At 36.5% G+C, this 16,303-nt stretch overlaps 1 protein-coding gene across 1 annotated transcript in view; it reads right to left on the bottom strand.

The window, feature by feature from the left end:
• Pde3a (phosphodiesterase 3A, cGMP-inhibited) overlaps positions 1–16,303 on the bottom strand; it is a 301,905-nt gene that overhangs the window by 18,727 nt on the left and 266,875 nt on the right. The window contains exons 7-10 of the mRNA XM_005379045.2: positions 16,122–16,207; positions 12,605–12,759; positions 11,117–11,254; positions 5,879–5,990 (exon numbers count right to left, since the gene is read on the bottom strand). Of these exons, the coding sequence (XP_005379102.1) occupies positions 5,879–5,990; positions 11,117–11,254; positions 12,605–12,759; positions 16,122–16,207 (491 nt within the window). The remainder of the gene's footprint in view (positions 1–5,878; positions 5,991–11,116; positions 11,255–12,604; positions 12,760–16,121; positions 16,208–16,303) is intronic.

Genomic DNA, 16,303 nt, shown 5'->3' with positions numbered 1-16,303 from the left:
CTCAAAAAGACAAAAAAAAAAAAAAAAGTTGATCATGCTAGAATTTTCTGGATTTGGGACAGATCGGGCTTTGTTTTTGTTCTGATATTTGTTCTCTGTGTTACACCACATGCTATGTATACTTTATTTTCCTGTCTTGAAAATAAGATAGATTAAAAAGCCTTAATTCCTTATCTTAAAAATATGGAGATAAGTAACAGTGTCGGTTTCACAGAACAATTCTGAGGATCATGGAAGTGATTGTATTTTAAAGTCTCCGACACACTGTGAGTTTGCAATCAACATAAGTATTATGCACACACAGTAAGTTGTTATTGTAGAACAAGTTGGCAAGCTAATGTAGAGCACTTGCCTGCTCTCAAAATGAATGCTGAATTTGTAAGAATAGGATTGAAGAACTCAAAACCTGTTCAACTAATGGTCTCAATTTTCTGACAGCTCATGTCTGACAAATAGCACCCAGATGTGGTCTGTGAATAGAATACAGTACTATTCTTTTGCATAGCTCTTTAAAAACTGCAATGACAATGAATAGCACATCTCTCCAATGTAGGTTAAATCTACAAAGCACCCAAATGGCACTTTTTGGGGAGGTAGATGGCAACAATGACCTGAAAGAAGAGAGACACAGCATGCCAGGTAGAAGGCACAACTCCTGAGAGCAAGCTTCTAAATTCAGCTCCTTTCCCTTGGTGGAAACTGAGAAGATGTCCACAGGTGAGCTATTTCCACAACCGGTGCAAGTCAGAAAAACCCAGCATCACAAGGATCAGGGAGCTGGAAGAGCCTGTAAAGTCATCCTACCACACCTTCTGATCAAGAAATCCTACTCTAAGGCCCAGACCCAGAAGACATTACTGGTAAGTTTTACAAACTTTCAAGGAAAGCATAATCCAATTTTAACAGATTAATGCTGAAAATGGAAAAAAAAAAAAAAAAAAGAAAAGCTGCCATGCTCATCTAAGGAGTCCAGTGTGATCTTGATTTCAAAACTAGCTAAAATATTTGAAAAAATAAAAAGGGTCCTTTTGATTTTAGAGTATAAGTTCAAACACACCAAATAAAAACACAACTCACCAGATCCAACCGCTTATTTAAACACACTTTCATCAGTTACTTAAACAGAATGGAAATCACCTGCCTAGTCAGCAGACAGTAACAGGTTGATTAAACAAATATTTACTGAGCACGTACTATGTGCAAGGATATATTATGCTCTGTGCTTGTATCTCTGACATTCTTGACATTCACTTTCTGCTGACCCAACTCAGAAGCAAACGTACTAAGAAAGAAAGCAGCCAAGTCAACTTAAGGTAGTGAGAGGTTCTCTTGCAATTATAAACAGGCTAAGAATTCCCCTACTGGCTCTAGCTAGTGTAGGCAAACAAACGGGATAAGATGTGGTGTCAGACTAGTCTTGCTCTTCTCTTACCATTCCCCTTCCTTCATCTCTACATTTTGGACTAATTCCTAACCCGATAATTCCTTCACCTCTGTGGCAATCACTTCTCCTCTGACAATACCTAACGCACATGCACATGCTGGCACACACCAGTGACACACCACGGATACATACACAGACACACAACAAACCACACTTCCTTCCCAGCACTGCCAATTCCCTGCCTCTGCCTGGGTAGACTTGTTTTCTCAACTTCTCCCTTACCTTCACGCACAGAGTTGAAGTGAACTGGTGTGGAGGTTTGGAGGTGTATGTCAAATTTGTAGATTTTCTATTTAAAATTTTGTCTGTGCTTCTATGCACGGTAGGGTGAAGGAAGTAGTAAAGGATACAATTAACACTTTACAATATTTATTTTTACTCTGGAGTATAGCTAATAACGCAGCAGTTCTGCCCCACTAGTTCATATCAGGTCACCCTTGTAGCTAGCTTTGAAACAGGCAGGCCACAAGATATACAGCAGAACTGAGCTGAGATAAACACAGCAGACTGAGCCTATGCTCCTTGCTGATGTGAAATAGCTCCATGGTCATGGACATTTCTGAGGCATTCTCCTTATTTCTCAAATTTGAATAATAAGACATGGAAGAATCTAATTGAGAGATGATAAGTTTTGGAATTAGGAAAAGCACCCTCAAGTTGGGTATGGTGGCGCGGGTCTGTAATCCTTGTGACTTGGCAGGAGGCTGAGGCAGGAGGACTGCAAAGAGGAGGCCAGGCTGGGCAACTGAACAAGACTCTATCTCACAATAAAAAAAGGATAGGGATGCAGCTCAGTGGATAGAGTGCCCTTGGGTTTAATTCCCAGTACTGAGAAAGAAAGGAGGGAGACACTCTAACCCAATAATTCCTTCACCTCTGTGGCAATCGCTTCTCCTCTGACAATACCTAACACACATGCACGTGCTGGCACACACCAGTGATACACCATGGACGCATACACAGACACACAACAAACCACACTTCCTTGAAAGGAAGGAGGGGGACACTCTAACTTGTTCACTGTCCTCTTTACCAGCCGAAGTGCCCAACCAGAGAGGACTACACCGAACATCATTTATCTTCCTCCAGCTACCAATTCTACATTAGTTTATCTGAATCTTTACAGAACAAATATATTTTATCACATCTCTACCAGCAATTTGCCTATTTTAGGGACTTATGTACTGCTATTTCATAACATTTCTCCTTCCTGCTTTCCTTCTATCTTTTTTCCATATTATTTTTAAATCAAGATCCAACATTTGAAAACGTTCACATTTTCCTTATCTCTTAAAAACTGTTCAAGGTATACTTACATCTAATAATAGATTTAGTTTTACTGTATCAGTGCGTTGTTCTATGACAGTTAATCCAACCCCATTTTCATGTTGGTTTCTGAGGGTTTTTTCAGCTGACTATTGGTTTAGAATAGCCATCAGAAATATTATTGAGGAGTAAATATTAAAATGGTTGCACAACAAATTTTTGAGTATACTAATTGTAATTGAAAACAATCAAAGCTATCATTAAATATCATGATAGTCTAAATGTACAACCCAAATATGTGAAATATTATTATTTAAAAGTAATTATCAGTCAAACTATAGTTTTTCTGAGAGGTGTAAATAAATTCCTTTATGGAAAGTGTCTGGGACTTCTAATAACATAGGCAAGCTCATTATAATAAACTCTTCATGTGTGATGAAGAATTTACTAGTTCACGAGAAAAAATATTCACTTATAGCAATGAAAATATAAAATTTAAAATGAATGATATAATTGAGAATTTTTTATATAATGGAATATTACTCAGCTATAAAGAAAGATAAACTCAAGGTTTTATAGGTAAATGGTCGCAGCTAGAGACCATACTCATAAGTGAAATAAATCAGACCTGCATGTGTAAGAATCATATTGTCTCACTTGTGTAAGAGCTGAAAGAGTGAATAAAAACTAGGAGGTATGATAGACATTGTGAAACAAAAAGAAAATGCTCAAAAGTAAAGGGCAACTGGGGTGTGGGAAAAGAGAAGGGAAAGAAGGGGAAATTATGTATGTATATATGTATATAAAGGATAGCTAACATAGGTGTACTACTATCTTCTATTGCTTTACTGAAAGGAACAGTTAATGATTACATGTTTGATCAATCTTGTATGTCTCTATTTGCTTTCCTGAGAAACCACTTTGAAGATACCAATAAGTAATACAACAACCATTGTTAATTTCCTACCACTTTGTCTGTAACTCTGTTTTGTTTGTATTGTTCTTATGCTATTTTGTAAATGGATGTCTGTCTGTTAATATGTTTTCCTTCTTTTATTTCTTAAAATAAAAAAAAAATCTAGAAACTTTGTACTTGATTACTAGGCATCTTTCACTATGATTTAATGATACACTCCCTAGAGAAAAGTTGATATTTATTATCACAATGAAATCTACTATCACTGTGAACTCCATAAAACTTTTATTTAGAAATATATTTGGAAATATTACATTAATTTGGAAACTCAGTCTGTTGACTAGCATTTCTGTAGTGTTTTTAGTGGTTTCCCTCTGTAAAGGTTTGTTTGTGTAACTCCTTAACCTCGGCCACTCACTAACACTTCTGTCAATCACTAGCTCCAACCAGGATAAGCCTTGGGAAAAAAGCATTAAGAAAGCAAGCTTTATCTTTAGATCTTAACAACCCCTTTTTAATATCTCTCTTGCAACGCTCACTTCCTGCCAGACTTTCTCCAAAGGTCCAGTACTATTAAGCTCTGCCTTCCCCTGTGCCAATCACCCTACTTTGTCTACGGTTTGCAACCATATTCTTCAGCAAATCTCATTTGCATATTCAATTCTTCATTCTACTTTCCTATTACACTCTTATTGGCTGAGCATTTTCATTTCAGTTTTTTACAGTGTGGATAACATGCTAACAGCGAACCTCAAGGTTCATGTGTAACCCCTTTCTGGAAAGACTTGTGCTTCATCTGTATCCATATATGTGTTTTTATTTAATGCCTAGTCTGGAACTATAAACAAAGACATTGCCTTTTGAAGTCTTTTATGGCTCATGTCCAGATGTCCCCCCAAAGTGTCACATGGTCATAGGTGGGGCTTTTTCAGAGGAGGCTAGATCTAGAATATGTGATGCTGGGATTAAGAGTGTGTGACTATTGAATTAGTTCACTGATTGATTGGGCATAGTTTTGGGTAGGATTAAAGCTGCCACACCCTGGGTATGAGCACTACCTGCCCTAAGGATGGGAGATAGCCTAGATAAGATATAAGGGACAGAAAGAGGTTTGCTATTTGCTACTTCCCTGCTTTGCTGACTTCTGCCTGCTATGAACTGTTTCTCCTGTGTGATGCTCCTCTGCCACGCCACCCTGCCTTGGACCCAGCCAAGCCTGAACTGAAACCTCTACAAACTGAAAGCCAAATAAACCTATCATCCTTTAACTTTGGGTGTGGGATATTTTGTCTCAGCAATGAGAAAAGTAATGAAGACAAAGTCCAAGATACATAAAACCAAGTTGAATTTAAAATATGATTGGAGTAACCTTTTTCTAGAAAATGTCCCAACCCATATATTATGTTTGATTATTTTTGTGTGTATGCAATCCCTTGAAGTATAGCTGGCTTTCTACACATTTCCATAACTCCAGTGGTTAGACCTATGGACATGTTTTCCAGATCCATATGTTTTGTAGCACTGTAGGGCACTTCTCTTTAGGCATCCTGACAAATGATATCTGAAATGTCACATACTGGAAAATTAACATCTCCGTATTTCATTACTAATGACAAATCTTAATAAGTCCATGCGTAATTACTTGATTTTGCTCTCTCTGACATTTTGAAATTTCCCTGATTTTTAAAAAGTTTCTTGTCATCTTTCCATAAGCATTTCCAGATACCTTGTTTTATTTTAGTTATTAGGTGATCATCTTGTCCCTGTAAACACCAACCGGATTTCCCTTTAGATTGAGAAAACCTTGATATTTGGGGATTTAACTCTTGAGATTCCATAATAAAAGTTTAAGCTACCCAATAGAAGAGGCAGATTATTAACAGCAGAAAGTATAAATTTAAGATTTAATTATTTACATGCCAAACTAAGTTAGATTTATTATAGATGAGGTATTATTATAACCTCTTTAAAATGATTACCTCACTTTATCCTAATGATCTGATGAAGCAGCAATTATGATCCCCATTTTCTGGATGAAGAGGTGAGGCACCAGAGGTGAAGACCCAGGGTCTCACACAGTCCTTGTGGAGGGATGAGAAGTTTAACACGGGCCATCTCTCCCAGTTGCTATACAGTGTAGTCACACTGAGTGCTGGTAATGTGCAATTCTGTGCTAATGATTCAACACCCCACTACCTACAGCAAATATGACAGAGGTAAGAAACATTATCTCACACATGACTTATACTTACAAGGAATATCCCTGTATCCGATCTCCAAAGCATGAAAATAATTCATGAATTCTCTAACTGGAATTTTAAAAGCTTCGAAAAGGCCCATGTCTTCAAAAAGTCTGTATGAGACCTGCAAAATAGAAAGACAAAACCTTACAAATTACACTTGTCTTAAACATAAAGAGAAAAGTGGGGCAAAAAATGCATATTTCATCGACCAGATGAATTTACTACCAATAGAGACACTTACTGAAAATAATGAATTAAGTAAACATGAAGACTTGTATATACTGACCCTTTGTGGTTTTGTCTTACAAGGGATCTATAATGTATACGTAAGGGTAAAGACCACACATACACCCAAGAAACCCATGCTATCACCACCAGCAACAATGAAAAAATAAACTCACTATAGTATTGTTTCAAGTGATTAAGTTGAGCAGATACTGATAGCTAGAAAATAATATTTACTAAGTTACAAGTTGTATGGCACATACAATAAAGACTAAATATAGGATGAGAGAACATTTCAATTTGGATGAATTCGTTTTTTTTTTTTTTTTAAAGCTAACTTGAAAAAGAAATGGCTTCAGAATTGTGCCTCAGTGGGGATAAGAGGAAAGAAGTATGGAAGAGGAAAACAGCTGCTCTAAAAGACAGAGAAGAAAAAGATTTATTCTAACCCAGTATAAATATAAAGTCTATTTACGCTCATTCATTGGATCTCTTTCTCCTCCAAATATCTACTTTCCCTACAATTGTTTTTACAGTTCTGATGATGCAAATCAATATATTTGGAAAGAACTGGCGCAATGGACATAAATGATGGGGGAAGTGAAGAAGCGGTAGAGAAGGCAGTGAGGAGAGGACTGATGTGTAACACAGAATGAATGAGAACAGGAGACAAGCTAAATCCCACAGGGAGCAACTGGTGTGGTGAAGTCTTGGATCTGAGAACCACATCAAACTAATGACACCATCCCTCTGGTGAGGTGGTGATCTACTAGAGCTCTTGGAGCAGAGAAATGGCTTTGTCTTATTTTTAAAAGGGACAGCCTGGCTGAGAATTGAGAAAAAGGTTCTGTAAGACCTCCATCTCACTTTCTATTTACTTTTCTTCACTGGCAATGCACAGATATTGAACTTTTTCCCTCTTCTGTGTAATTTGATGTTTCTGTCTCCTCTCTTTAAAAACACAATAGAAAGTTTGTGGTTTCTGTCATAGTATTTTTAAGCTAGTTCTTTTTTTAGTTATCTCCTCTATATTATTGCTTTAGATTATATTCAAGCTCTCATTTATCAACACCTAAGGGATTTATCTTTACAGATTACTTCAATAATAACAGGGACACAGTAGAAGGAGCTGATGTGCATACATACAGAAATTAAATATGATGTTTGTTTGTCTTGGTTACTTTTCTCTAGTTGCTGGGACAAAATACCTGATGCCCAAAATTAAGGAAGGAAAAGTTTATTTCGCTTAGTTTGTGGAGGTTTCAGTCCATACTTGACAGATTACAAGGCAGAGTGGCATATGGCAGAGGGCTACAGCTCACGGCGGCAGAACACAGCAAAGCAACAAGCACAAAAGCCAGGAATGCCCGCAAGCAGCCTCTTGCTCTTCCCTTACATATGCAAACTATCCACCCCAGGGCAGGTGTAGCTCTCACACCCATAATCAATCAAACTCTAAAAGCCTGCCCCATGACCTCATGAGGCTTTGGGGGGACACCCAGACACAAATCATAACATTGTTCTAAGAAGTTTATGCAGAATAATTATTTATATAATTAATCTTCACAGCTCTGTATGAGATAGGTAATGTCAGTTATTAATGTCAGAAAACAGAGGAAAAAAAGGTAAAGAGTGGCTGAGTGTCTAAGGTCATGTAGCTGACACATATCAGAGCTAGAATTAAAACTATGTGTTTCATTTTCAGGTATTTTAACTCTTAACTGCTTTAGGACCTTCTGCAACTATTTAGAAAGCAGTACTGTTAGAACTGTAAATAACTAAAGGGTGCCTACAGTCCTGTTAAAAAATGTTTCAAAGATGAACTGAAAAATTAAAATAGAATATTTTAGAGTTTGAAATGAAAACCGGACATATAAGAACTGAGAAGATCAGATCCCCCAAGTTTAAAGATCTAATCCACAAAATGGGCATCTGAGATGGATACACACTTCTCAAAAGAAGAAACACAAATGGCAGGTAAATACATGAAATAATGTTCAACATCACTGGTCATTCAAAAGATGCAAACTAAAACAACATTGAGATTTCATCTTACATCAGAAAAATGGCTACTATCAAGAAATCAACCAATAATCAATGCTGGAAGGACTGTGGGGAAAAAGAAACCCTTCTCCCCTGTTGGTGGGAGTGTAGACTGGTGCAACCACTGTGGAAATCAGTGTGGCGATTTCTCAAAAAACTAAGAATATAGTTCCCATTTGACCCAGCTATTCCTCTTCTGGGTATTTCCCCAGAAGAAATGAAAACAACATACCACAAAGATATATGTGTACCCATGTTATAGCGGCACAGTTTGTAATAGCTAAATCTTGGAAACAACCCAAATGCCTATCAACTGAAGTACTAATTATGGAGTATAATTATGCAGAATAATTATTTATATAATTAATGGAGTACTAATTAACCATAAGGAAGGATGAAGTTGAGACATTTCTAGGTAAATGGATGCATCTTGAGACCATACTCTTAAATGAAACAAATCAGTCACACATGTTTAAATATTGCATTGTTTCTACGGTATGAGAAACTCAAAGTGCAAATAAGGACCAAAGTGCATAATAGGTCTGGTAAAATATGAAAAAATTAATCAAAAAAAGGGGAGCTAAGGAGGATGGGGGGTAAGGAAGGGAAAATAAAAAAAAACAAGGAAAGAAGGATAAAATGGAAACAGAGCATTTTAAGTAAGGAAGGGAAGAGGGGCTGAAGGGAGGTGATAGATTGCAGAAGAAAAAGAGGAATCAAGGTATATCATGTACAGGCACAAATTTCCTATGATGAATATGATCATTATGTATATCTAAATTGTACCAAGAAACTCAATAATAAAAAATACAATGTGAGCCACACATTTTATTTTATTTATGCCACGCTCCTCTAGCCACACTTATTTAAAATAAATAAATAAAAAGCAACAGGTGAATCAAATAAAAAAGTAAGAAAATAGGAGAATTTTCATCAAGAAGCTATGAAAATCAACCACATGTCATTTTACATATGGCAATTCCAAGCTCATAAAGAAAAAAAATATTAACTGGATAAATATTGGCACTTGAAAGGAGTAAACACTATTTCAAATCTGAAGAATGTCCTTTTAAATTTGTCAAAATAAACATAATCATCATCAAAAGGCAAGCGGTACATTAAGGCTAGGATTCATTTCCATTGCACATATGTCTCTTTAAAAGTCTTTTGAAGTGAGACGTTTTCTATGTAGTCTCTGCCAAAAGGTGATTTTTCTGAAATGCCCAGGCTAATTCATTTCAGCTGTCCCAGCATCTCATAATCAAAGTTCTATGATTTTCATACTTATGAACTCCAATCAAAGGAGAAAACTCAGAAAGTTCTACTTAGCAAGGCAAATGAAGCTGCATTTACTCAAAGTTCAATGTTTTGCAAATTTGGAAAGTAAATAGTGCTTAATAAGGAAAAAGTAGTAACGTATTACTTATACACCGAAATACAAGAGATAGATCAATGAATTTTGTTGAAATCTAACTTTTGACTAGCCCTAATCTTTCTAATCAATGCTGGTGTTTTGTTAGACTCAAGAAACATTTTGGGCAGGTGAGGGTGTAGTTCTGTGGTACAGTCCTTGGCTGGCATCCAGGAGGCCCTGAATTCAAACCCATAGAGGGAGGAGAGGGACGAGAGGGAGGGGAGAAAGGAGATGGAGGGGAGGGACTATTTGGGCAGTGCTGACCAAGCGGGAACCTCCAATGTCTGAAAATTTCAAGGGGAACTGGATACCTGCACTCACACCTGGTGCACTGTCACTAATGCTATAAAGCTAGCTGCTGTAATAACCATTTTTCTACTTGGTCAGAATCCCCATTTGGAGAGTTTAAAGATGAAGTATGTAAGTATATGTATTTTATGGGTTTCTGAAAAGCATTTGGAGGTTAAAAGCCCAAGGTTCTGATATGTTTAAATCTACATTTGAATCATTGGCTTAATATTCACTTCACAACTTTAAAAGAAAAATAGATCCTCTCTTTCAAATTTTAGTTTCTTTTTTTTTTGTAAAAGGGACTTTTAAAAATACCTGTACCAAAGTTACAGTGAAGGTTGGAGAGTCTAGAAAACTCTTCTCTGTCAAGGAATATAATCTTCACTAAAAGAAGAGATTAAAAAAAACTTCCTGGACCACTACTAGATTATGTGGCACTGCCCTAGGCCTCTTCCTAGAAAGTCATTACCAAGTTTGGTAACCTTTAGCATCTCTGCTGTTGAAATTTGTATACACATTTATACTTTGAAATAAGCTGATATATTATTGTACCACTCACATTAATTGTTCATATCTTCATAGGTATTTGATAATACAGCAAATTCATCATCTGTTTTGTTTCATTTTTTCGATGAAGCATGTGCAAATTCTTAATTTCTGTATGTTTTCTTCCTCTCTGAGCAAACCAAACATTTCTTTATTTGGGAAGTCTTGATAACAGTCTTATTTTAAGGGAATTCCACTTTGTCATGCTACAATAAGACTTACTGATTTTTCAAATACAGAGAACTCTTTCTGATGTATTTCCCACAGTGCTGGGAGAGAAACACATTTCTGCATGATATGTTGTTTTTGATGAGGTCTAAGCAATGCACTATTCAGAAGTTAAAAATAATTGAACTAATTGCAGAAAATAAGTTAAAAATATCACTGAACTAACTACAGAAAATAAATAATTATCTGTAAACGGGCACTTGGAGGAGGGCTTCTATCAGCTTTTGTTTTACTTAACTCTATGACTTTTACTTCATTTGTTCATTTTGCTTGTTTATCTCTATCTTCCTTCTACTTTTCCTGTGTAATAAGAAAAAGTGATATTCCATTTGCTCAAAGTTCCTCTGTCTTTATTAGCCACCACCATGGGATCTACAGAATGTTGTGTATTAAAATTCCTTTTCTTTATACAGTGCATATCCACAGGGGTCATGAATATAAAAAGCTTTCAGCGACTAAGTTTTGTTTGTCTTTATTTAAAGTCATATGGTATTTCTTACCTGACTAAGAATACGGCCACATTTTCTTCCTATATTTTCCACCAAATCAAAAATGGGAAAATTCCAAGTATTTAGCTGCTCCATAATTGAGTCCAGATTATCCATGACAAGAGGTTCAGGAGCAAGAATTGGTTTATCCTGTAATGAAGATTAAAATATTTTAGCAACATGCAGTTTTCCAACAAAACAGTTCAGGCTTTGATAACTGTAATTATATGAAATAAATGAGTTAATACTCCAGGATGAATCTTAAAGAAAAAAAAAGATGAACAAGAGGTTGTCCCTAGCATAGGGAGGGGGCACCTACAGAGTTTCAGACTATGAATCTCATGTTTTTATATGACTGCCTATTCCTGGTTCTCATATTCTCCAGAAAAACGTGGATGTTTCCTCCAGAAATTAACATAACTGCCTTGTGAGGTTCTTTAACAAAGATTCAAAGACTTCAGAGTACTCTGAACTTATATGTACACTTATCCTGTTCCATATTTATGTATAGATTCTGGGATAAGTATCTTTAGTTTATATTGGATTCTCAAAAGAAATCCTTGAGTGGAGAGAGAAACTTAATCATGCCTACATTAATGGATTAAATTTATGTATTAATGTTTCAAATCAGCATGAAATGTGACAAATGAGCTGTCACATTTTTCAGGGACTTGAATTTAATTCATGTGACACAATGTTTACTGAGAAACATGTACTAAGTAAATGCAAAGACAGTCCTAAATCGGGATAGTCCTAAGGATACACCCATGACCAATTAAAGAGAAATAAGATAATTGAAGATAACTGAACATTCTTCTACCTGAAAAACTGATTTAAAGTGGTAAATACTGTGAAAGAAAAATGATAATGGCAATAATTAGTGACCATGTAATGGTCAATTATTTTCTAATATTTGCTGCCTTCCCCAAATTAACTTGACTCAAATGTGTATTTCTATCCTTTGTACATGGATATCTTTAAACACACAAAATAAGTAAAGAATCTTTTAACAGGTAGCCATGCTAACACAAACTTGTTTTAGTATAACAAGGAAAATAAATATTGGCTCCCATTCTAAATCAAGAAAGTGCTGAAGGAGAAAAAAATTAGCAAATGCCCTAAAACACTTTTCTTTCTCTATCTTCCTCTCTTTAAGAAATTTTATTGAATTGTATGACATCAATCATTTTCCTATGCATATTTATGCTTTTTGATCAGGTTAAGAAATGTTTATCATTTATAAAGATACATACTTTATCATTTATAAAGATACATACTCGTCCATTTTAACACTAAATAATATAACCACGATGAGATGTACAAGGCTTGGAGGAAAAATAAATTGTACTGATCCATATGGGTAGGGCCACAATATATGTAAGATCTAAGTGAAATACATGTACAAACACAATGATACAAGGTCTATTTCTAAACTAAACTCTGCAATAAATGAAAGGCAATTCCTCAAGTGCAGAAGTGAGGTAAGGGATATGGGGCTACCAGGAATATCATGGCTTCAGGACCATAGGTGCCACAAGCCAATGTTTTCCTCAATGACTCTCTGGAACACTCAGCCTCGTCTTCATTCTGTAGGATGTCGCTGCTGTCACTGTTGTTATTGGTTTCATAATCAGAGGTAACTTGGGCAGTGTCATCTGCAATTGAGAAGAGAACGCCTTATTACGAGACATGCAGTGGGAAAAGGGATCTCAGCTAAGCAAACTTCCCTAAAACATATCAATTATTATATGTGGAGAAATATTGCTTCTCATGGTTACTCAGCAGGGACACAGAATCATAAGCTGGGAAAAACAATGCATCTTTAACCAAGAAAACAGGTGGGGATTCTAATCTGTGGATTTTGTGACATTTAATAACTTCTCACTAATAATTTTTAGATCAGTGGTACTTCTAAAAAATTTGATGATTTTATATTTGTTTCCTCACTCCTCTACTAATACATTAAGTTACTAAGTGGCTGACTAATGTACTAATTCTAGAATGGCCACGTGGTGCGGAAGAAATTGTGTCAAAACATGTAGGGACAAGTAACAGAACATGCTATCACAGCATGTGCTTAAGAACACAGAGGTACCCGGCACCCAATTTGTTTCTTAGGAGACTGTGACTTCTTCCTCCCTGAAACCTTTCCATGTCTCCCATTTCAATGATCAGTAAACTCTGCTAACTAAAATACCACCAGAAAATACAAAGTATCAAAAGAACACACATCTAGCACAAAGCCATCAAGAAGATCCTTAAAGCTGAACAAAGTACCTGGGTGAAGTTTACTGAATGCTTGTTACAGGTGGGGTGCCACTTACAGTGTTTTACTTATACTGCTGATATAGTTAAGCCTCTCAATGAACCTTTGAGGCAGGTATTATTGTATTACTATTATGTTCACTTTGCAGATAGGAAACTGAGGCACAGGAAGGACTAATAAATTGTCTAAAGCCACATTACTAGTAAATTTTGACACTAGATTTTGATAAAGTCTAGTTTTCTTTTTTTAAAGGTTATTGCTTCCCGTAGCCTATTTCACTCTTTTTTTTTCTTTTATTTTTTTTTTGGTACCGGGAATTGAACTCATGACCTCAGGCCTGCCAGGCAGGCGCTTATGCACTGAGCTATATCCCCAGCCTCCATAGCCTATAAAATCTCTGTCTTATCCCAAATCACAAAGTTTATCCTTGTTTTCTTCCAGAAGCATCAATTTGGCTTTCAAGTAAGGTCTATGCTCCATCTCAGAATAATATTTTGCATGGTGTGAGGTAGGGGCAAAGTTCATTTTTTTTTAAGCCTCACTGGATTACTTTAATATCTTTGCTGAAAATAAAATGTTTGAGTCAGTGTGAGTATAGTTTGGTGATTTCTACTCTATTTTATTTGATCTACTTGCTGAGCCTTAGGCCAATTCCACACTTTCTTGATTACTGTAACTTAAATCTTAAAGACAGGAAGTGTATATCCTCTCATTTTGATCTCTTTTGTCAAGATTGCTTTTGTTGGTAGGATAAATATGATATAAACATATACATATATACTGACACATACTTGGAGATATATATACTCTTTTTTAGGTAATGGCTTCTGTTATGAAACCTGTTCCATCAGAAATATTTTGTAGAATTTTTCCAAGGACTCATCTTTCTTCCATCATTCTCATGCAATTACTTGTACTTATTAAAATTAAGTACAGTATTAAAATGAAACAAATGTCACTTTCAGAATCTGTAGAAAAATGAAGAAGGCAACTCGGGATCATAAAGACCCTGAAATATTCCCCTCATCCTAATTGACCCAGTAGAATAAAGATCAGGAACACAGAGCAAAATATTCATTATTCATAATGATACACTATCGGATGACGGCCACAGAGAATTCTCCTTTTAATTTTTCCTTGCTTATGACCCTTTTCCTTTGTATATGCCATAGAAAAGTATCTCAGTCAATATTTACTGGGTGTTTAGCAAGAAACGCTGATGTATATGGTTCATAATTAAGTACCTCTATTGCCCTAAATTGTACGATAGGTGCTTTTTTTCTACTTATGTACATTCAGCTTAAAAAAAGCAAGTCTCTATGTCTGTGTCAATGAAAATAAAGTAATTGTTACAATAATAGCAGCAAACACTAGCATATATATATATATATATATATATATATATATATATATAAAATCTCCCATACCAAGCAATAAATTGTTTACATGCTTAAATAATTCAGTGGTAGGTACTATCACTACACTGGCCCCTCAGTTCATGAACTTAATTCATTCCACAACAGTGCATCTTCGTGTTCATCACCTGATGCAGAGCTCACCAAGGGAAGCAAAATTTTACTAAATGCTTCTGTTTGTGAATTGAATTGTCCGTGAACAGAGACGTTTGTGAACTGAGGCACTGCTCGTTCTAATATTCTCCAGGTAAAGAACTAAAGTGGAGGGCGATGAAGACTAGAGGTAAGCAGGCTGCAGCATCAGAATGTGAGCCAGTCTGCACTGCCCATTGTCTGAACATCTCCATCCTGCTGTCTCAAAGGAAAACTGGGACAGGTTCACAGGGATACATGCAGGGTTGTGGAGGACCCCCTAGGCAACTCTCCTTGAAAGAGGAGCAATTGTCTCCATTTTGGCTGAGCCTGACCCTGTTTCCATGTACTGATATATACAGAGCTGGCTAGGACCCTTTCCGTATCCCTTCAATTGGCTTTCAGCAATGCATATTGGTCTAGCTAAGGTACTAATGGTAATCTTTGGAGATGGCATGTGCGTTTCCCGGACCCCTGTTGCTCTCTCAAGTGAGGTGGGATGTATGACCCAGTGCTCCATGCTGTCAGCTGGGATGGACCCTTTGAAATAGAGGCGATGACTTCCTGGGGCTTCAAAGATTACTTATCAGAGCTGAAGCACCAGCCTTGGGTGGAGGCCTTTGTTTGGGATAATGATCATCATGATTGGACTTAGGACCCCTTGGCTCCCCATAACTACAAATATGCTTTAGTGCCTTTATTCTGGCCACAGGTTGCACTGGAAGTGGTAGATTGGAATTAACCTGTTAGAATTCTAATAACGTTTCATGGGATCACAAACATAAATTTCCTGGGTCATGAGGAGGACAGGGAAGGGTTCTCTATACAGGGTCACTACTCAGGGTGGCAAGTTCTAGTAATCACAGCAAAATGCATCACCCTCTGGTACACAAAGTAGCAAGATATAGCAGTATTTCTATTAGCTCTACATACTATAAAAAGAGCTTTTCAGTTTTAGAAAATGGACACACTTCTAAACAGATGTACAGAAACATTTTGGACACATTTACACCAAAATTGTACTGTGATTAAATCTAGACAGTAGGGTTAGGGATGATTTTTAGTTATTTTTTCTTATCTTTTAAATGCTACAAATTTCTCCAAATCAGGAAATGCACCATTACCTTCTAGATCAGGAAAAACAAAATGAAGTGAAAAAACTTCCACTTTGAACACCAGGAATTCAACACGACTCATTCATTACCTGTTCGGCTAGATGTCCGAGTGGCCTCGCCACTTTTCTCCAGGGGCGCGTCCGCAGGAGTCCCTTGGGAATATGGTCTGCCACAGCTGAGGAATATCAGAAAAGCCATAAGGATAACCTTCTCTTTTCAAAAATTCCTCGGCACATACCATCTTAAGATACATTAAGATAGGCCACCATAA

The sequence above is a fragment of the Chinchilla lanigera genome, unplaced genomic scaffold (assembly GCF_000276665.1).
Source record: "Chinchilla lanigera isolate Chin_1 unplaced genomic scaffold, ChiLan1.0 scaffold00012, whole genome shotgun sequence".
NCBI lineage: Eukaryota > Metazoa > Chordata > Mammalia > Rodentia > Chinchillidae > Chinchilla > Chinchilla lanigera.
This window is presented reverse-complemented; position numbering and strand designations above follow the sequence as displayed.